Genomic DNA, 24,085 nt, shown 5'->3' on the forward strand with positions numbered 1-24,085 from the left:
GGAATCACCTGAGATCATCCCGAAGAAGCCAGCTTCCCCTTGACGCGCAACACTACTGCCCGCCTCTTTCAAGCCAACTGGCAGAAAACGAGTAAAAAGAAAGGAGATTCGAAAGACCGAACGCGCACACGAGGCTGCTGCTCTCGATCCCCGATGGATCACGTGGCTGGATCGGCGGTTCAGGATCCCGGCCAGTGTCAGCTCACCCCCGGTTCAAGCTGGATCGATGAAGGCTGCTCCTCGCATCGCACGCTGCCTGGGTCTCCTCTCTCCCGTATATCGACAGTTTCACCTTTCGAGACGCCGTGAATCGAATTCCACGATTTCGTTCGCCGATCTTCCCACTGCTCGATCCGAATCCAGAGGACGGATACTGCTCGTGCGGACGAACCAAACCCTCGAGTTAGTCGCACTACCGCGGTTCGCGATCGAATTTCAACTGAACGCGGGCGAAGGATCGTCTTTGAACGCTAGACCCGAGTGACAGTGGTGGACGTCGAAACGACAACTTCCAATCGACTGACCGAACCGCGAGCAACCAAACGACCGAAGGACGATAGACAGACGGGAGGAATGGAGCGATATCGTAGGACGCCACCGATCGTCAGGATGGAGACGCACAAGTGGTTTTTCGCGTTTTGTCCCGGGGGTTGGTTGCTCTCTCTGCCCCACTCACCTGGTATCCGCGTAGGGTGCGCACCTACTACTACCCACTGGGTAGCTACCTCTGCCACCCACCCGACCTAACCCGTCACCCACTCTGGCCACCCCACTGCTTCACTCGCTAACGCCACGTTAGGAACTCCCTCTCTCCTTCTATCCTTTTCTTTCTCGTTCCCTCCCTATGGCTTTACCGTGCGCCACTCGCTCCGTCTCTCTTCGGGTTTCGCGGTCTCTACCTTTCCTTCCTTCGACATTCGAACTGGTTTCCACCGTCTCTATCGACCCCGTTAAACGAACGTTTGGCTATCTTTGTCCGAGCTTCGCGCGCTCCCGGTTTATACTCCCGTCGACAGTTTACACCGGCGCGGCGCCGCTTTCCTTCCAACGCGCCGCTTTTCTTCTACGATTTTCTCCACCACCACGGCCCTCGTTACCTTTCTATGCTTCTGCTTCTTCACCAACCACGCTGTAGTTTCTCATTTTGTCACGGCGAACTTGCTTCATGCTGCTTATCGTTGTTGCCACCGGTGTGCTTATTACTTCTACGTCCTCTCGGTTCGAGTCTGTTCTCTACGTGTCTTCGATGCTTTACTTTAGGTAACTTCGTTTACGTTCCGCCTATTTCCAGTAAACTTTCTCTTCGCGGCTATTTCCTCCTTTCGCTTTCTTTGTCAAACGAGTTTGTTACTTTTCGTCCGTTTCCACTCTTTGTTGCTAATAAAATTTCCCCTAATTCGTCGTTTGGTGGTACCTGTACGTAAGCCAGATATCGCGTGACTTTTCTCCTCGTCGTGCACGTCTTTCTCTTCGGGACGACGTCGATACGTTTCGACGCCGCACTTTCGAAATTTCCAATCGTTCTAATTGGTGAAGAGCGAAGAGTACGATTTCTATCAATAATTCCGAGAACGTGCGGTCTATCCACGGCTATAGTTACGTCCTACTTTTTATTTAAATGGCAACTGCGCAGCCTGATAGGGATGAACGTCGATGAAAGTTTGATGAGAGACCCGTCATAGGGCGGTTGCGAAACGATTAAAGTTTCACCGGATTCCGCTCACTGATTCTCCGCTTTCGTGATTCATGGGTACGCGTCCGACCGAAGATGCGCCCTACGGACGCGAATCGTTCGTTTTAGACGCTTGTTAATATCGATTTGGGAAAATTGGCCTCGACGAAGGTAAACGACGATAAATGGCTGAAATATGGATTTTGGGATATCGTTCAAGGTATTTTCTAAATCACCGATCTTTGTTACAGTCGTTTGGTATTTCCAGCACGAGCAAATGCATTGGTATTAAGCATTTCGCGTATCATTCGTTGTACACGACCATGACGCAAAATAGCAAACGATTGTTGACAAAATCTCATCCGATTCGCGGTGTCGAATCGAGCTAAAAAATGATCACTGCGATCGAGAACGTCGAATGCGTGAGAGAAACGTTCGCCGTAAAGAAATATCCGCTAAATTAGAAAACTGCTCGTTCGAAGAACCGTCGAGTTCCACGTGTACAAACATTTCGCGACTAGTTGGAGCGTTTCGAACAAACGACAGACTCATGCACGATTTCAAGCATCCGCAACGTTCGAACAACGCGAATGTCCCCGCTATACCCAGAGGATACAACGACTACTTCGAATAGTAAACACATTACCCGCGCCCTTGTTGGTCCGCGTGATTTCCAATGCATCTCACTCTTTGTACGCTCTTTGTGCTTTGGCAACGTACGAATTTTGTCTCTAGTTTGTTTCTCTCACGCGATGGTACCAAGCCATCACGAGTTACGTCGAGAGCGATCACTGGGTCTCTATGAGATTTTAAAATGAAAAATCCAACGAAAAGTACAAAGAACCACCGTTATTTTTCATGAAAATGTGTTCTGTGTTTGCTATTTCAAACGATTCGTTGTATCCTTCCCTGTTGTAATTCAACTTTATTAGTTGCGAGACTAAAGGAACGATACGTTCAAGAGAAGAAATCCAAGTTCTCAAAATAATTTGATTTTCACTACTTTGATTTTCAACTCGCTGACACCTCGATCCATTTTTCCAACGTTTGCCTCGTGCGATTAAACGATGCGGCTTTTTCTCCTCTTCGAGAATCTAATCCTCGAAACGTCCAACGTGAATGGAACATGGCCAATAGGGGAAAATCTCATGCATTTTGAGCTAAAAAAAAAAGTCAAATTCCCTGTTCCCTTCGTGAAACGCGGGCCGAAACGCGGCCGCGATTTATTGCCTTGGCACGAGGCGATCGTAATATCGGGTCGAGCGATATCGGATCAAGCCTCGACTGAGTAATTAACGTAAATCGGAAAAAAAGACGATACGTTCGAGTTGGAATCGGCAAAGTCTAATTGGTCACTTTCATCGACAAATTATCGCGGATAAAGAATAGATCGACGAAGAATCGATCATTAGTGCTACAAACCCGAGCGGAGGACGAGGAGGTTTTCGATTTAAATTCGATTTCACATTTATACATTGGCGTGTAGTTTAAACGGGAAACTTGTGTAGAAACTCGTTTCATTTCTCGTTCTCGTTTATAACATTTCCATCCCTCGACGCATCCATTGGCTGGGTCTTCAAATTTCCAGCCAAAACTTTCATCAAGTTCTGATATTTGCATTCCTTAAGTGAACGAATCGCAGAGTCGCTAGCTTCTCGATCTTCCACAGCTATTTTCCTGAGAAATCAATTTTTCTGAAAAAAGATCTCCATTCGAAAGGAAAGATGCTGGCCACGAAAGTCGAGGCAAAGAAACGAGACGAAGAATGTTGTTTGTTCGGAGAAGATTCGTGAATCAAAGCGATCGGTGTGCAGTAGTCGTTGGAAATACGTCGTAATGGCACAGCAGTTCTCTCGACAAACAAGATTCAGCTCGATCGTATACGTGGCGCGCAAACGAACGACGCTATGATTTCTCTTGCTCGTAATTGAACGATCGAACAACGTGTATGGATTTTATCGTTGATGGCAACGAAGGACGTCCTTAGGACGTGTTTTCGTCCGCGACACGTGCTTCTGTCCAAGTCCAATGGATGAAGCGAATCGCACGCGTTTGGAATGAAATCCTCTGTTTTAGACTTAAACCGACGTTTATCGTAGGCTCGTAGAATCGATTTCGTTGGATCTTGCGGCAAGACTGGATCGGAGATTGGTTAAACTCGTTTAGAGTTTAACAGGTAGTACTAAAGAGTTCTTGGATCGGCTGTGGTAATAAGGATAAACGTACGCTCCTTTTTATGATCCTCTTTATGTGTAGATAACCGCTCATTGGAGAGAACGAATGGTACGAGAAACTCGTGCTAGCAAATCTTGGGCAAGAAAAGTTGGAGAACTTAGCGGAATATAGGTTAGTATAGGTCGTTGAAAATTTCAAAGTCTAAGATGTATTTTCGATTAACTCCTTGACGTCGTTTAACGCGAAGCAGAAAGTTTATATAGCGGTAAAGTTTGCAGAATGAGTGGCTGTGTCTCGGTTAGTAGAAGTAACTACGTATTATCTGATCGAATAAATATCTAGGTTTGGTTCCAACGATCTTTCTACAAGTTTGTCCTGCAGGCTCCAATGATTTTCTCAACGATTAACCATTTTTCTTTCCTTTCTATAGCTATACGGTTCAGTTTGCTACGTATTAGACGCCATAGGCCGTTCACGATGTTTGGAATCGACATCGCGGTACAACGAAGGCTCAACGAGGGTCGATCGTGTAATCGAGAACAGATAGGGCGGCACTGGTTTCAACGCGAACTCCAGATGATCGATCAGGTCGAACGGGTTACATGGCGAATTTTATGCTTTTAACTTAACCACACACAATACCTCGCGGAAATTTAACATTCAACTGTATCGAGTTTGAAAAATACACCTACGATTTATCATCGGCGATAATTCAACGACGTTGCAGCGACAAACGGCTGGTTTGCCTCTTTTCTCTCTTTTATTGTTACGAGCGTTTCGATATCCGAACAAAAAGCGAGACAAGCTAGAGAAAAGGCGAGAGCAGACGGTCGAAAGCCGATCGACTCGTCGTTAAACGAAACTATTTATTTTTATTTCCCCGCGGCCAGACGGCGAATCCCTTTATCGTAGAATCCTCTTACGGACTTCAATTCTGAAATACAGCCTCGAAACCGGACCACTACATGCTCCATTTCGCCCTTTTATTCTCAAAAGCTTCTCGTTTACCTTATCTTCCGATTTCAAGTCCAGTCTGTCTTGTATTTCCTCCGATTGTTCCCTGTGTATCGAGAATTTCGCGAATCGTTCGACCAGCTATTCCAATGCAGATTATGACCAATGTTTGCGTTGAAATATTTGTAGCGGCACGTGAGTTAGAGAACAATTCAAATCATGTCGTTGTTTTGCCTCGGAGTATCAAGATCGTTAGGATACACGTAATGTAAGAATAAATAAATTTTTCGACTCTCCCCCAACCAGTATAAATAAGCGGACGCGATCGCAAGGAAATGAGTTACAGTCAGTTGTCGATCAGTTATCAACCAGTTATCAACGAATTATCAGCGATCCAATTAACGAGTCATTAGCGATCCTATTTTACGACTTATACACTGTCTTAGCGAATCGATTAGTATGAGCGTTTTTACATTATCTGTATACTAATTTATCATTTTAAATATATTCCACGGTTTTAACAACGAGCAATCTCGTCCATTAAACCTCACCGATCAACTATCCTCTACACATAAACTTCTACATATTCGTCGAACATCACTGTCGGACAAATTCGCGGTTCTTAAAAAGTAATTCGACTGAACTTTAGAAAACGTTAACAAATGTTACATAAACATAGCAGACGTTTCGCGCGATCGCCGGCTTTCTATTGTTTCCTTCGCATAAAGCACTCGAATCTCGCGAATGAATAAAACTGTAATATCTCCGGGAACGTGTAGCCACCGACAACTTCGATCTCGAGCGACTTCTAAAGTCTACCCTAACGTGATGTAAAAAGTTTCCACGAGTTGGCGCAAAAACTACGACAGACAAGTTTGATAAGCCATTATCACGAAGAAATCCTCTTTACGGAAGGATCAGTGGACGGAAGAATGTTGTCAAAGTGGAGCTACTCCGAGCTGCTCCGCTTTTCACTTTAATCTCGATATTCGTGAAATATTGTGAAATATAAGGTAGCAAAGAAGTCTGTAAGATGACGTTCAAGTTTCGTTTACTCGAGTAGCTGTCAGCTTCGTATTCAACGAGACCAGCGTAGGTGTTCAAGACGAACAACTCTAAACAAGAATGATAAATTATCCACGCGAAACATCGGTTTTGACAGCTTGTATCTTTGATAATGAAATATTAGAATCATGCTTGGAAATTACTTCTTGAGAACAGGCAAAACGATACCAAGTCTTCTCGAAATTCCGAATTACCGTCAGATGAATAACAAGCAACTGTTTTTTCCGAAATTTCCTTCTCGAGTCCGAGAATAATGAAAAATGGCAAGCAGCAAGATTTATCTCCTGCAATGCTACATCCACGGTAACCACGGAAGACGAGCATTAAAGATGACAAACGATCTTGCCTCGTCGGTTAATCTCCGTTGCTGAGAAGTAACGCGTTCTCGATAGAATGATCGATGCAATAGCAAAATGCGATAGTAAGGTGTAATGGCAAGAAGATTCAATAGAGCTAAAAGGCAACGAGACACGTTAAATCACGTACAAGCCTGTATAATGGCAACTAAGTTTATGCTAACCACTCAGCGATCGAAGCGAGATAGTCGTGGGAAACCCCAAAGAACATGGTAATTCCAAGACGAGTCGACCATCCCAGATACCGTTGATCATAGATCAAAACCATCAGCAACTTTAGACCTCAACCCAAGTAATTGACACTTGGAGATGTCTCCTTCTCGCGTAGGTGGTAACACGGATCTTAACAATAAGATAAATGAATAGTTGTCAGCCCAAAAATATGACAATATCGTATGTGGGATATGTTAAGGTTTTATCTCGTAATAGAGAGAGAGAAAGAGAGAGAGAGAGAGAGAGAGAGAGAGAGAGAGGAGATGCGTGGACGAATGTATAATAGAAATATATTTTAAGTAAGATAACATTAGAACTACCACACCATTCCAATTGACTGGTTTTACAATTTCATTATAAAATTCCTACTTCATATTATATCTTTTTTTCGCAATGTTGTAATGACTTTCATAACGATAACTAAAAGAATAATATAATGAATTTTATTTTGTTTTTTATGTATCCAAACTGAAAATAATTTTGTATCAAGACTACTTATACCAATGCCAGTCAAAATGGCTGGTACTTGTCAAAGTGTAAAAGGGTCCTGCAATGTGTTTATCGAAGCCCAATTAATCAGTTTCCTCGTTTCGTACAACTTTCCACACGTTTTTAAAATTTTTACTCCGTATCATTCGATATAATTATATCAGTTATCAGGAAAATTCCGGATCGATCGCTAAAAATATTCTATTATTACGTATTTTTTAAAGACCAGTCATTTTCACTGGTTTTGGTAGAAATAGCTTCGTGTTAATTATCGGTAGTTCTAGTGTTAAGTATAAATACAATGTGTATGCTAGTGCAGATCCGCACGCTGGCTATGGGTATTTATACAATTACGAAAATTAGCCTATCTGTACCCGGCTGCATCATTTGTGCAAGACATGTTCCTAGAAAAGGCTATGGGGCTAAGAGGCTCTTCACATTGATTACTGATAAACAATGGTTTCGAGGATTAAGAAAGCTAAACATTAGAAAAGATGCGGAGTTTTGCTTGAAGTGGGATCCACTTCAACAGAATATCTTACGTATTATTGTAGCTTCGTATAAAGATGATTGGCAACGAAATCGGAAAACCGTTTTTTCGTGAGCACCAGGTGTGTTAGGTGGGTCTATTATTCTCGTTATTAAGGTTTACGGAGAGGAGTCCGCGACACAATGGGGGCTCGCCTTTTCGCGGCATGCGCCGCTAAGAATTAAAGAACTAAATTCGGTCCAATTAAATTTACGACCGCTGCTCCTTCTAATGAAAGCACGCTCGACACCTTTTTGTCCCCTGGATCGACCGTGACAGCGTTCTCCAGCTGCTGCAGCCAACATTTCCCCGTTCAAAACGTGCAATACACAAGGTGACTTGTGTAAAAGATCATTCATGGAACTGCGAGACTCTATATCGTGTAAAATATAGGAATTGGTATTTTAGATCGTAAGGTAAATTAGCTAAGAAATAAGAAGAGAGTGCAACCTGGAAATTTTAATATAGAGACGTTGACTGCATAAATTGCGGCTATTTCGTGAAATAAATAAATACAAAGGTTCTTAAAGACTGGACTTTTCTGCTTATAAAATTCATCGCGGGAGAACAGGACATTTTGAATGTTTGCGAACCAAGAGGATCAGAAGGATGGTCCGTTTCTGTTTGATTTCTAAAATGTGGCTAACCAACCAATTTGCAGACTTAAAAATACCAACGATCAAAGAAGAAATCGGCAGAAAAATACAAGGAAAGAACGGCAACACATCCAAACCAGCTGGCTGCTGAAGCGAGTAAAACTCTCATTGAAAGAAGACTAAAAAGAAAGCACCCCACTGACCTCACTAAAGAAATAAAATAGTCAAACTCGAAGATCGTATCCCGCTGGGGGTAGCAATCCACATGTTATTTAGCAATTAAGTTAGAAAAATTTACCAAATATCCAGCTGGACAAATTGTAAAGTACAAATTAAATAATAAAAAAAAAAGAAAAAAGAAAAAGCCAACCAATCTTCCATTTGTTCTGTTAGTACAGAAGAAACCTTTTAGCATTTTCTTCCGCTGATCCTTCGTGTCTTCCGTTAACGTTATTTACGATTTACGAATCGATACTAATATTCGTAACGATTTGCATATCGTCTGAATCGTGACACGACGATATCTTATCTGTTTCGAGTAATATACGGTAATCTACAACGGTAAATTACAGAAAAGGGATTGGTAAAGGAATGAAATTGGAAAAAGGCAGCGTGGATGCGATAGAACGATGGAAACGTGGATGACGGCTAGTTTCACCGTTTCCTCGGGGCCGTACAGTTCCGCTAACGTTTCATTAAAACTTCTCTGCGAAAGCGCCGGTGTCGTGAATTTAATTAGGACAATTACGCTCCCTCCGTGTTGCCAGCTCCGTTACAGTTTACTCGTGGTGCCGCGGGAGTCATTTTTACGACTCAAACCCGCGCGACTAAAGTCGTTCCGTGACGTCGAACATCCAATTAAAATCCTCTAATCACAGGTTTATAGATAACAACGACGAGATTCGACGATAGCATCTGACGAATAAATTTTCTTTTCGCTTTAATCTCTTTCTCTTATTCTATTCGCGTCTATACATTTTCGAACTGATCTTAAACTCAATTAAGATACGCGTTAAGATATCGCAATAAAATTGAGACGAAGATATTCTCTACTTTGCAACGTATACAAATTGGGATTAAAATATCTTCTGTACTATCACGACCGAAGATAATACTTGACTCGTTGTTTTCGGATGATAAAAAATAAATTCCTAACAATACGTAGAGAACTGATAACACGTGAAAAGACGAATTTTACGTTTCACGTGAAAAGATTTCGAAATTGGCAAATTTTTTCCCACTCACATTGCGCCGAAAACGAAATCACAAATCTTCCAAGCTATGCATCTCGAAATCCCGCGAAATATTCCAAGAATCGGTCGATTCGATTGATCGAGAGACTGCATGGTAGGAAGGTCGGGTCGGCAGTTTCTCCAAGAAACACAAGCAGCTCCGCTCTATACTACCGAGCACTTGTGTAACTGTTGTCGTATCCGTGCAGCCCCTGTCGACAGTTCGAAGGGTGAGAAGGGTGCACGAGCGATAGATCGCATGCCTGGCGCCAGTTAACAATCGAGAACCCTGCATTTATGAATAAGGCTGCACAGCAGGCGAGGTAAGGTCACAGACAATGAACCTCGATTCAGTTCAGGGCCTCAGCGCGACGTCACGTCAAGACGTTGTCGGTCAGGGTGGTTTTGCCACACCCTCGACCTGTCGCGAATACGGTACCTTCTCCTCCTTAATCTGTTTACAGACGTGCCTTTAATTGACCGAACTGTATGCCGTGTAGTTGTAAATTCGATCAAGGGTCGATGATACACGTGTTTTGAAACGGGCTGGAAATTTACTTCGATCGATTCGGAAAGAACAATAGTTTCGGAAAAAATTGAACAACTTGGAAGCACAGTGTACGCGTGAATGTAACATTCACAGATGACGCGAGATGTACGTGGTAGAACGCGGCACGATATTGTACTATCGAAATTGTGGCACGCAGCGTTACATGATATGAAGATGTGCCTCGTATGTTTCGTGCAGAGTGCGCTGGAATCGATATTTCAGACGCGAAAACCGATCCACTGTGGCAGATAATACGAAACAAAGCTTATAAATACCGGAGTCCATATGGAAATCGACGTTTCCCGCAAAAATTGAAGCAATCAGGGAAAAATTCACACTCGCCTACGATATACTCGACCTCGGCACTGGGCTACGATACAACCCTCGACTGGATCGATACTGTACACCTGCGATCGTAACGAGACAGAGAAGCGTAACGGATCGTAACAGAAAACACAAAGCGATTCCGGCGGAAACTATTCCGCAGGAAGCGTGATGTTTTGGCTTTCGTCGTATTAGCGACGAATATATAATATCGTCTCAAGATCACCGGTTATACAGGCAATTATCGCGGCGAAGGATCGCTCGATAGGAAAACGTCGGGCACGAAGGTCTAGGATAGAAATTGCGTGCCATGCCCCAGTTAACGATCGAGGTCTGCGTTCAGGAGAATATGGCTGGAATAAGGTCGCAGCCAATGAACTTCGCCATCGTTATTTTGGAGGTTGGAACTCTTTCGATTTCCAGTAACGAAACGATCGGCTGGAATCGAGAACAGAAAATCGGGAATGCAGCAGCGACACACTTCATTTCGTGTTACCACGACGAAGATTTACGGCCAAAGTCCGTTCTTTCTAGAAATCGCATGCTCGATGGACAGAGAAGCGCAATTAGCGGAATGCTGGACGACGCGACGTACCTCGAATACGTAGAAAATTGTTATGAAACTTGCGCGCAATTCATCAAGAAGATTCCAAGCGTGATCTTTTGCCATTTGCTTCTTAAGAAAATTCCTGTTTCTCTCTTGCGACGTTCCCTGCGAGTATATCCGGAAATGCACGTTGAAAGGGTGAATTTCCATTTTGAATTTCGTTCGAACGCCTGAAATATTGTCGATTGTGTTATCGTGAATCGCGAAATAACGAAGTTTCTTTGAAAGCGCGAGAAAATAAAGGTTGTAGAATCTTCGAGATTGGTGTCGAATTGACCTTCTAGTTTCGCAGAAGGATGAAATTGAAGAGTAAAGCCTGTAGGCAACGAGATAGTGGCCCGAGTTTATAAATAAGGTTATCAGGGTCGGCGCATTGAGGGTGAAGGTAGAAAAGCTTGGTTCAAGGCCGCACGTCTTCGTGCGAAGATCTCGACCAGATGAACCTGCCATGTCTCTATTAACGGACTAGTAACGACTTTAATCTCGTCGGCCTTCGCGGTGGTTTCTTGATGAAAATTCGATAACACAATGCGCGTCGATTATCGTGGAAACTAGTGGAACCGACTAGGGAAATTTCGAAATTTCCAGAATTAGATCGAAAAATTGATCGATCACGAAGAGACGGTACGACTAAATGTAGAAACTCAGATACAACGGAGAATATTTGAATATTTGATAGATTGCTATTTCTGGAACTAGGAAACTCTCAAAGTCTGTTTTTATATTAAACAAAATTTCATTCGATAAATTCTGCCTGATAATGGAATTTTCCATTACGATTTTTGCTTTAAGTATAGTTTTACAGGCGTCGTTGTACGCGCGTAAATGTTTATGCCTCGTTAAATATTTTACGCACGTATTTTACTTCGAACACCGTCGAGAACATGCAACATTTTACTTCTCTAGATATTTCCTAATGAATGTTTCATCTCGTTGACTCTTAAAATTCTTTCTTAAGAGTGAAAAAGCAGTAAAGAGAAGAAAGATGGACAAAACGTAAGATACAAAATGTAAGACACGCGCATATTACGAAGAAGCTAAATTCGCCGGGTATTATTCAAGAATTAGACACAAGGGGAACTTTCCCAATTTCACGGAAGAAAAAATGCAGTTCCAAAAGATAAACGACTCCTGGGGTGGGAATTTATCGTCAGGTTACTAAAATTAGTTCCAACGACGAAGCGAGTTACCTTTTCAAGGAATTTCTCTGCGCGTTAATCGACGATTTTCTCAACCTCGGCATTCGACTCTCTCTCATCAGTGAACATTCGATATTTTTATGCTTATTGCATATTCGGGAACGGAATAAAATTGCGATAACAAAAGTAAAGAGAAACAGAAGAAAATTGAGGATCGCGAAGCTTATTAGGATATAAAAATTGAAGGAAAATAAAATCGATATCGTCGATGGAATTTCATCTGGATCGAGAGCTCCTTTTTCATAAATGAGAATCGATCGAAATTCCTAAATACGGAAGATAAATGCTGCCATACCAACCACTCGAGAACCTACTCGTATCTTCCTCCTTTGCCCTTCTGTTTCCTTCTTCTCTTCCAGGTTTCAGCGAAATAATGGATAGATGAAATATTCGCATGTTACTCCAGATAGGAACATATTAAATGTCCTCGAATCGAGCACGTTGTGTGTAAGTACAAAGAGGAGATTCTGTTCCGGCGTATTATCAGGGAACGCTGGCAATAAGAGTGTAAGAAGACTTTCATGATTTTCAGTCAACTCCCGAAACGCGTAAGATTCTTGTTTACTCTACTTAGATACGACCCGAGTTTCCTCTGAACAGAACATCGCGTATTTCGTCTTTCAGCCTGTGCATCGATGAAAGATCGAGACATCGACATCTATCATTTATTTAACGACATATTTTTCTGATGATTTCGTTTCCATGAATATAACGCGACGAGAAATTACGTGACACTGAGTTATTAAACGCAGTGCACGTTACAAAAGATTGAGAGGATTCGATAGATAAAGAAAGAATAGCAGAAAAGATAAAATTTCCTGTTTTAAAAAAAAAAGCAAATTCCCAGCTAGAAAGTTACTTAATTACAGTCATTCGATCTCATCCACGTCGTCGTATGTAAAATACTGCTTACAGCGCGATTATTATTATTATTATTCGCATGGACGAGTATCCGTAAACACGAGACGTGTACGTCTAAGTAGGCGATTAGACGCTCGGAGCAGAGGCCATGCGCCCACATGACCGCGTAATGCTAAACGATTGTGGAAAGTGGCCTTGGGACTTGCCACGAATCGATAATAGCCCGGCTCGCTTGATCTACCGATCGTTCGCGACGTTGGATCGCGGATCACACACGGAAATCTAATCACCAATCGAAATCTCAAGCGATTCTATCGTCTATACACGTACGCGTGTATATATCTGTAGGTTCGTTAATTTACCGTAGTGGAAGCCGAGAACGCGAACGAGATCAAACACTTCGAAACTATCGTTCTCCGAAACTATCCGTATAAATAAGAGGGGAGTGAGGCCAGGTAGAATCTAATTACGCCACGGTTAAGCGGGGCAACGGAGTTCGACAACAATTGAATTATGGCAGCGCGTGGAAATATTAGTTTATCGAAATAACAGCGAATCAAACAAGACCACTGGCCTTTACCAACTTCCCGATCGCACAGTTATCGAACCACAGGAACCTTGGACCGGCGAATCATTGTCCCGTAAAAATCGCCTGTCATAAAGCTATCAAATTATAGAACCGTAAAAATGCCAGAGTGAAGATTAACTGCAAACCCCAGTCGATATACCTGTTTACGCGATTCCTTTTTATACGCCATAAAACACATTTCTTTTTAACTATATAAAGATGTACGCTGCAGGCTGTTTTTTCGCTACCTTGCTATTTAAGACCGCCTCTTTATTATTCGTCGCTGACATTTTATCCATTATTCAAGAATCTTGTCCAATCGTCAGTCTTATTCTCCAGCTCTTACTATCAACGTTATCGGAAATATGAATATTTCACTGTTTCGGAGGCGTTCTATATACAGGCATCTTATCTCATTATCAGATTTCCTTTTCTATAAACGTTATCGAAAAGGCAGATGTATTTCACTCTTGTATAAACACTTTGTCAGAATCTTATCCGATTATTGTATTTGAATGTTATTAAAACGATAAATATATCTCACTGTTTTCGAGACATTGTTGGAGAATTCCAGCGGAAAGTCGAATGAAAAATCATTGAGATTCCAAGAGCGTCCGGTTCGGTTCAATCGACAGGCGTTCTCGACGACGAGTGAAACCAAAGTAATCAATAGGATAGCACCGATGCATTCCGCATTCCTCGTTCAACTAAGTCGTTTATATCGCGTACGCTGGGCCGTAGATTCGTGTCCCGGCTGTTTAATTCTGAAGCGAAACGATGGCTTCGTCCAACTGGTCGCTCGGCCACCGAAATAAGCCCGTTATTCAATTAACCTAATCAAATTTCGAACGGCACATTCGAACCGGCAATTGGGACTACCAACGTCGCGCGATTCGCGTCTTGGCCCGTGTCTCACCAGCTCCGATACCGGAACATCGATTAATTATTCTCTCGACCCGATCGAACGATAGACGTCAATTTTTTAACGCGTTGCTATATTTATCGGCGTCCTTCGGCCCGATTTATGACCGCGGCATTATTAAAATTCTATGAGCTAGCCGGCGTCGTATATAAATTATTGCGGCTTTATAACCAATCATGAATACGTAGAACGCGGTTGAAGAAATGGAAAATTACGCGTCACAGTGATTCTGCTAGGATTCGAAGAAGATACAATTTCACTACCATTTTCTTCGTACCCTTCTAGACTTAAACAGTAGAGTATACTAGAATCAAACATACAGTAAACACTTATTATTCAAGTTATAGTACCACGCCAAAATAATTTACTTATAATTCTCAATGAGAATTGATTGTAAAATTCTTCCAAATAAAAAAAAAAATGTTGTAAATGTTGTAAATCTTGTATGTTGTAAAACGAGAGTTTGATGTGATTATTTATTGCGAGTGACAGATTCTGCTAATAAGAGCGATAAAAATACGGTGAACACAGCGTCGATAAAGGTGTGACACTAATCACATGTGAAATTAGTGTAATTAGTCTTCGATTGAATCTTACAGACGTAATTAGGTACCGGTTACCCTGCGAGTATGAAAACGAAGGTCTTTTAAGTTAAAAAAATTGAAAGTTATGGCGGATCGAGAGCTATCTCGCCACTTATCTGAAATGGCTTTTAAAGCTCGGATCAAAAGCAGTCCGGAAGCTTTAACGTAATGCCCGTTTCCTGCTAAAAATTTCGAGAATGGCTCGCTTAAACGTTCAACGTACAAAAGCGTCTCTTTCCCCTATTCCACCTATTTCGCACGTTCCACGAGGAGTAAACGGTTGTTTCACGCGATTATGAAATATCATGGGATTAAGGTGTTTCTCTAGCCGCCACGTTTATCCAATTAACGAATAATTAAACCACGAGAAACACGATGCCAGAATAGAACTGTTCCTTTCTATTTTCTCTGTTCGCCTCGCTTCTTCTGCCATGGTGAACATTAATCGACGTCGTTTGACAAAGAGAACTACGCTAATTATTAGATAATCGAGAAAAGGAAATTAACGAACAAATAATTTACAGCGAATTATCGAATCTGTGTACACGGTACGGTGACGTTATCGCAGCCACGTTTTCACTGTTATCCGAGAACTAATCTAGACGTACCCCCGCTGTCTAGGTAATCGATAATTCATCCTGCTTTCTATTTTAATGGCGTTACCACCGGTAATAGGGGGAATTAGTATTCTCGTAATTATATAAATTACGCGTTGAACGGCGCGGCTTTGAAACAAACAAGGAAAACCGAAGGTATCCGACGCGACGAACAAAAGCATCGATATCGAGCCCGCAAATTCATTACACGCGACACGATACAACGTAATTGGACGATACGTGGGTAGGATAGATTGTTCGCCGAACGCATTTGTTAGACAAACTTCGCTCAAATGACAAATTAGAGAGAAATATCTTTGCCTCTGGTCTCCGTTGTATTTAATGCAGATTGATTCGAGATGAACACGATGCAAGTGACTGGATAGATATTTGAGGATTAATTGCTGGCAACTTTGTTAGCAGGATTATCAAAGTTGCCCCGGCAATGGATATTTATGGTGTACTTTAGCTGCAACGAGTTGCAAGCTCGAAACTCTCCGGCGAAACTTTCAGGAAAACAAAATTCATGGCTTCGAGGAGAGCCAGGTAAAAATACCCAATCGATCAATTGACGGTGCAACAATCGGAGAGAAAGTGAAAAGTTTAATCGACGACGCTAATCGTCCTTAAAGTTGCATACTCTGCGTGTATTTATATTTCTATATCTTTTATATTATAACTTTCCACATATTTTCTCCTATTTTATTTATTTCTCCATAGGCGTCCGAATTATATTGTTACCCTAATGTTTAACCTTTCATCGAACATTAAAAATCTCCAGAGATTTCCTTCGAAGTAAATTTTAGCTCTGATCTTAACAACAAACCATATTACCAAGCTGTGTATGAAATAAAAGTCAGACTTTTTAATCCTTGTAATCGTTGGCATATAAACATCTGATGAATTAAGGCTGTCTATGTGCATTGCGCTCGAGTTCTCCCAGAAAACTTGGCAAACGCGTTCCAAATCCAGGCTGATCGCTTTGTAACTTGGCCTAACCAGCGTGGTCGAAAGGACTTCGTCAAAAAGCGAGTCAAAGGAAGGATTTTCGTGATGAGCAGCAGTTGGTCATCGAGAGGTAAGCGAGGGAATCGAAAGCTCGCGATTTAGGCACTGGACACGGTACACGAGTGGCGGATGCGAAACGCCGCATTGGGTGCGTATAATCTGCGACCGCTGGGAATTGGGTCGAGGAGACATTCCCTGTAGCCGGTCCTCGCCCTCCTACAAACACCTCCTGGTGAACTCGGCCGGTGCCCCATATAACTCGCGAATTTATCGCTCGCGACCGAGCAACAATCGACGATTCGGGTCAGAAGCGGTTCCTGCAACCCGAAAGCCGTGCGGTTCCTTTTCGTTCTTAACCCCCTTCCACTCCCTTCTTTTGTAACAGCCACGAAAAAGTGTCACTGTAAATAACAGCTACAATACGCGAAACGTTGTATCGCTGGTCCGATAATCTTTTTCTTTCTTTTCTGTCCCCTGTCGAATGCGGTGAAAAATGTTTCGGAAAAAGAATGTTGGAAAAAGGATCCCGTTTAAATTTGATACGCTGGAACTGCGTATGACGCTGGAGATAGCTGACGGTGCAGCTTGTCAGCAACGCGCTTAGAACAGTGGAAAGCGGCTTTTTACGAGATAATTATAATATCAATGGGAGTTGATAAAATGTAGCGGCTCTTCTATATTTATTAGAGGAATACGTGTTGAAAAATACGTGCTCGAAGATAAATGCTAATTTCCCTGTTTTTACAAATACGTCCTCGGGCTAGTGCATCGTGTTGATGCCCAAGGTAGGGCAAGGCTTTGCTAAGATAATAATAATTGCAGCACTACAAAAATATCGCGAAAGATATTTTTCGATATCGACGTTCGATAGACGACCAAGGTGCATGAAAGTGCAATCGCTAGAAATCATTGTTGACCTAGACATCACACACAGAAGATCGAATAAATGGATAAGTCGAAGAAAGATGGCCCCTCGGAGGCTACGACCATGAAGGGTGGATAGCATGATAACGAATCCCTCTGTTCTCTCATCGATCGGCCTCTCGTTGCTCTTCATGCAGCCGGAGGAGTTTCTTTTTAACTCGTCCCGACAATGAGGCGCGAAAGAAAAGGGAGAAAACGAGAAAGTTGGCGAAGCCTCTTCCACGGAGCCTATCCAGCCGCCGTAGAATGGAAAAGTCACGTGGAAATCCTCTAGCGGGGTATAGATCAGATGTTGACTACGTATATACGTCTACCTAGTTTCCCCTTTGTGCGGAAAAATACGAGTTCCAGGGTGAGAAAAAGAGGCTCAGATAAGTTTGAAACGAATAAAGGGACGAATGAAGACGCAGACAGTACCTTTTACAGCAATCAGAATGAACGTTTGTTTGTTCTTTTTACGAGTTTCCGAACAAAGTAAATACAAACGTTAATCCTATCTAGAAAATTTTACTAGATATCTATCTTATCTGTCTATGTTTATATCTGTCTTTGTTCGTACTGTGATTCCGAGACTCGAGGTAATCTCTATCTTTTACGAAATAAATGTTGGTTTATCAATTAAGCAACCAACAAGGAATTTTAATCGACTTACATTCGCTGGCAGACTTAGGGACGAGATGTTGATGCTCCAATTGGGCTCCATTCAGTGGCGGATCTGAAAGCAAAATTCACCTTCCGTCAGTTCAACGTCAATTTAATTATTCGAGTATAGACACACGTAGCGAGAAGTGGACCGTACGTAATGACGAGGGGGGAAGGAAAGAAAAAAAAAAAAATTAGCCAAAAGGTGTCGACGATCGAAGTCACGTATCGCTGATTTTGATCGGCAGCGGCACTGGCATCGACGAGGGGCCTTGGAAAAGCCTCTGAACCGTATATAGACCAGGTAAAAGGGGTAGAGACACAAGAGGCGTAAATGTAGGTGAAACAGAGGAAGGCCTTCGCGAAAGAGAAGAGCTGCTGACGCCGTGGTGCGGTTTAAGCTCCACCCCAACACCGATTGGTCGATGAAACCCTGCCGGCAGAGAGGCAGAGCGGGTGCAGAAGGGAGAACGGAGACGTGTACACCCCCGACCCATCTTAAACGACCCTCCTGAAAATATATTATGCAACGCGTAACGTGTGCAGACACTCGTAGCTCTGATAGCCTTTAAACCGGCACGTACCAGCCAAAGATTTTCACATGATTTTCGCCCGGTTACGCGTACAGATTCCTTCTGATACGCTTGAAACCATCCAGAATCCTCCGAGCTTCTTCTTCTTTGCTCGACAAATATAAACGCGTATTAATAGCGTAACAGAAGGACACACGTTCCTTACGTTTCAGTATTTATTACTTAAAAAGTTTCTGTGAATTTTTTATGAACGTTTAATCCACTACGTAGTTCGTCGTTTCACTCACGCGACGTTAAATCGATCTTTTTCCATTGTCAGCTTGAAAGTTGGTCTAACAAAATTTTCACGCGAGAAATTATATTTTCCCAATTATATTCGCATATACGAAACCCTTGGAATTTCAAGCACACTGAAAAATAAGGCGGTCGAAAATATTTTGCAGCACGGTGAATTTCATCCGAGGTAACTCACGGAATACTTTCCACTCGTATTAAAATCAAACGAGAACTTGCTGGCGTTGGCGTTCGGCGCGTGCATTGGAGATGGTGAAGATGGTGTCACGAAGATTTACACGGCGCGTACAGGCGACCGAATAATTCTTGACGTAAGATGAGAGCTCGTCGTTATCAATTTTTTGATACCGCTACCCAAACAGACGCCTCCCCGGCACAACTGGTGTTCTATGAAATATCGTACGGTCAAGAAACTTCCGATTTAGAAAATTTACTTCTAAAACGTTTTGTATATTTCGATATGAGTCCTTTGATCTAAATCATCGTACTAATGTTTCGTCCATTTATTCGCTGGCTAATTTTTTAATTAAAAACGTAACTTTCTCTACACGGTTTTCCATAAGAAAATCTAGATGCTAGAAAAATATTAGTTTAGCGAAGATATCGAGCGAGGAACATTGTCTTGGACGAAAGCTTTCCGCGATATTAGCGGATAAAAGCAATAACATTAATGCCCCGCGTGTGGGGGAATCGAATCAATTTAAAAACACTTCTGTGAATCATGAAAACCTGTGACACGTGACAGGCAATGCAACGATAAAAAGAAATTTTGAAATGAGACGTAGTAAGTTATAAGATATATTGCTTGAGCGTAGCATGTCGCGGAAGTAAAAGAAGAAAAGAGGAAAACGAAGTGTCACGTATCCTACATTTGATCATCAAGAAGTCACACTCGATCTCGAAGATTACAAGGTGTGTCATATACGCAGACACGAACTATAATAGAAGAAGAAGAAGAAGAAGCTAGCGAACAAATGGACCAAGGATGGACACCTATTTCGATGTTTGCGAGTGCAATCACGACGATAGTTTCGATAAGATATAACACGAGCAGGCGATACGATAGAAAATATAAAGAGGAACGACATTCGACGCGACACCCGTTGATTCTCGAAATTACAGGCTCGTTTGCTGATCGTTGTTGACGCTCATCAACAGCTCGCGATAGCGAGCCCCGGAACGTGACATCGGAACTCGGTGCCCACGGAGATCAGCCCAGACATCGTTTCCTCCTCGGCAAGATAAAGTGACACTGAACGTGACACTGCATCCGCGTGCGTTATCTCGATCTTTCGAACCTACAACTTTTCGCATTTCGTACTGCCCTCGCCTGGTCGATTATTATTGGTGCACGTTAAAATGCTACACGATGTAGCAACGTATTATACTGGCTTATCGTATTATAGTAATTTGTTAATGGAGCGGCATACGCTAGGGGGAGTTTGGATTGAATTCTTAGGGGTTAGAAATCCCGGAGGATTTGGACAAACGAGCAACGACATTTTGGTGATTCGGTTTCAATTTTCAGTGGACGTAGTTGATTAATAGACTCGAATTAACCTACTTTTACTCGTTGTCAGATCAAGTAAGAAATAACGGTGCTGCATCGAAATAGAAGGTAAACCGTAGAAAAGAAATTCAAGTCCTAATGCAAAAAGACATTTTCATCCATTCTCTTTGAAAGAGTTTCTCACAGCGATATCAGATACGATACGTCATATCGCATCCTCCTTGTGCACGACATCGTACAAAGAAACGCGACTAGAAATTTCTCGTCATTGGTATCTGCGCTCGTGTCACAAGCTGCTGTTCCCCTGTATCGCGAAAAATAGGTTCGTAACTTTCGGAATCAGGGCGACGCGACGCGACACACGCTGCTGAAAGCCGGTAATCGAATTGTGCCTCGGTTCTCTGAGATTCAGGTGTCACGGGGGAGACAAGATCTCGCCGGAGGATAAAGGGGAAGCGAATCAAGGGATGTACAAGGGAATGTGTAACATTGGCAAAGCGTACGAAACTTGGACAGATTTTGATGAATATTGAAACCGCGGCGTAAACGTGTGCACGTTTTCCAGCAAACTCCAGCAGATATTTAAAACAGAGAAAATGGGTCGCCAACGTTTTCTTTTTTTCTTCCCTCGAATCTTGACGTGCACTTACGAAGATGAGGGCCCGTGTAGCTTCTTCCTCGCTCGTTTAATCAAACTCATTTAATCTTCGATATCGATACTTTGATTTTGTACCTGTCTCTTCGTCGCCAGGTGTAAATTGAATTTTTATTAAAAAGATATATCCCTATGCAGTACGTCGTCCGTCTTGGATACGGTCAAGACGTCGCGAGATAGGAAGCATATTTTCGCGCATAATATTACTCAGGAAAATGAGAGACAACAGTTGGCGTCCTGTTTCTCGTCTGGTGCAGCGGAAAAGGAACTGGGAACCCTCCCGGGGCTAAAGTCGAAATTGCTTTTGGACACGAAAGCAATATCGTAGGCACACGGAACTTACTGCTACCACCATCAGAATTTTCAAGTTTGCTTTACGTATAATGCCAGAATATCTCAATAAAGCGACGGATTATAGGGAAAGCTTCAAACACGAGGATAAAAGGCTTTAAACGTAACTCAATTTCCAGGGATCCGTTTTACCGCAAGGACCATGAAATTTGCTTTGTTGAATTCTCAGCTACTTTCGAAGTTAAACGATCCACGTTTCTCGTTATCTCCTAAACAGTGCAGGAAACGAAATAAGGCAGCCAATTTATCCGAAACCTCTTATCGATCGAGTTCGGTTTAGGACTTTGAAAGCCTGAAAACTCCAACAGGAAAGCACGAAGAATGAATAAAATGGCTCTCTCTCCGAAATTTCCCAAACGGAGTAAACAAATTTTCTGAAACAGCTCCCTCTATCCTTCAAAAGAGTACAAAAACAAATCGTCAGTGGAAATTTTTTCTCGCGACGACGCATGTAACAAACGCGTTGCACGCGACAACGGGCGACCGGACGAAGAAACGCAAAAATCCAGCCGGTTGAATCACCCGGATGATTGCAGAAGCCGCTGCAAACCGCTTTAAGTGATACGTTGCGTGTGTGTGAAAACAATAACGGCGTAATTGGGCCAATAATAAAATAATTGTTAGCGCTTGGGTGTTGCTTATGCGCGTGCCTATCCACGTCTCGACCGCGTATCGTCCTGATCCAATTGTCTTACGCAAGCCCGAGAAATTTTCTCGCTAAATAATAAACCCTGAACGCTTAAATCTTCATCAAACGTCGATGTTCGTGATCCAGTCGAGGGCAACCTTCGCGGAAACCATGCTTGTCATTGTGACGATTGTGGAACAGCACGACGAAGATAAATGTCTCATAAACGTAGTTTTCGCTTAACAAGAGTAACTTAACTGACATTAATAAATTTTTTGGATCTTCTGATTTCTTTTAGACGATAATTAGAAATAGAAGTACGTATTTATAATTCACTATCTGGTAATTTAGAAATTTACACGTTAGGCGTTCGTTGCGATTTGATTAATTTCTAATTAATTTTTTATTTATGTTTGAGACGACGATCGTGTAACGTTGAATCGAAAATGTCCCCTTTTTCATTTGTCGTAATTATTTCATTAAAATGCCACTAATGAACAGAAATCATCAAGGTAGAAATTAATGAACTTCGACACAATATTTCAAAGCAAGAGCAACGAATTTATGAAGCTCTGAAAATCCAGTCTGACTAAATAATCCGTGTAGATTATCTTCACACGGCTGTTTAACGCATGGTTGAACATGTTCATCAGATTGGAAACGCAAAGACGCGTGTTGCAAATATGCACGTTTTCTACGAAGACCATTCGCGTTTCCCATGTTCGTTTGCCCGTTGGAAATAAATCGATGGAAATGTGGCTTCAAAGCGTGCCGCCTTCCGCGATTGCGTGGGTGGTTAAGAGCAGAACGATTAATTGAAAAGTCAGGGATCAATGGACACCGCGTGTCTAAAGTTTGCGATCCTCTTCGACCCGCAGGTCTTTGAAAATATCTCAAGTATGAATGTAACGTCGTGCAACTGAGTGTGTGCACAGTTGTGCGTCGTTTTATGTTCGTTGCAACTGTGTTACGTCTGAAACGTGGGATATTTTACCGCGAGAATTCCGTGACGAGAATTCGATGATATTTTCGTAAATTATCAAACTTGAAATTAAATTCGAAGAAAATATTTACAGAGGAAAACTTACTTCTATTTATAATAAAATATATCGTAAATGTTTACCGTGCTAATTTGTTAGCTACTGCCACTGTATCGTCGCAAGTACTTAACACATTAATTTATATTTGCTCGATCATCATATCCATGCAAACCAAATTTGGTAACTTCTAATTACAATTAGCTATTCCTTTATTTATCTCCACATCAACTTTAATCGCGATAAATAATTCCTACTCAGTTAAGAGTCAGAAACAACAAAGATCCACTCGGTGTCATTATTGACGCAAATTAGCTACATTAAATTAAACGATTCCAGGCAATTTCGTTTGTAAATTCGAAGCGAACCGAGAGGCTGTTTCATTCATGAATCTTTGGAGCGAGCGACGACGTAAGAGCGGTTGGACGTTGCACGAAGCAGATAGCTGTGGGAAAGATCGTTCCACCGAGAGCTCGGCGTGTCAATTGACATTTATTCTCGGGGATACGTCACAAATTCTCGAGGAGAAACAGCCCAGCCTGTGTCCAGGCAGACGGTCGTGTATTAATATCTGAATTACGCCAACTGTCGTGGCAGCGGCTGCTTTTGTTCCGTTGCAGCCGCGTCTATCACGTCCAGGATAAACTTAAAAATATATCCACGGAATGATACCGATACACGAACAGACCGAGAAAGCATAACCGGCAGCTGTTGGCAAATTTACGAGAACGTGATCGTTTTATAGAGCGATCTATCGTTTTCAGGAGTAAATCGTTCTTATACTTGGAAAGTTCATGGCGATGTCTCTGGAATATTATTTTTATTAGATTATATAAAAGACAATATTTTCTGCAATCGAATAACAAAATTTATAGAAAAGTGTTCGAAGTAATACCAATAATCGTACGAGAGAGATCGGGTCTCCAAGCTTAGAATAGAACTCGAAGCTAAGAGTTCTCATAATTTTTCTGTTATATAATTTCGTCTATTGTGCGCTGTATTGCGCATCGA

General features: G+C 42.2%; 1 protein-coding gene across 6 annotated transcripts in view; it reads right to left on the bottom strand.

The window, feature by feature from the left end:
* Nucleotides 1-24,085, bottom strand: part of LOC126921844 (solute carrier family 12 member 4) — a 99,505-nt gene that overhangs the window by 68,375 nt on the left and 7,045 nt on the right. For 3 of the 6 annotated variants that reach the window (XM_050733770.1, XM_050733768.1, XM_050733769.1), the window contains exon 2: nucleotides 18,077-18,139. In XM_050733770.1, the coding sequence (XP_050589727.1) occupies nucleotides 18,077-18,139 (63 nt within the window). Of the gene's footprint in view, nucleotides 1-206; nucleotides 658-18,076; nucleotides 18,140-24,085 lie in introns of those variants that run through there. The other 3 variants (XM_050733772.1, XM_050733774.1, XM_050733775.1) reach the window with 2 other exon arrangements.

Source organism: Bombus affinis, chromosome 11, assembly GCF_024516045.1.
Source record: "Bombus affinis isolate iyBomAffi1 chromosome 11, iyBomAffi1.2, whole genome shotgun sequence".
In the NCBI taxonomy this organism is placed as follows: Eukaryota; Metazoa; Arthropoda; class Insecta; order Hymenoptera; family Apidae; genus Bombus; species Bombus affinis.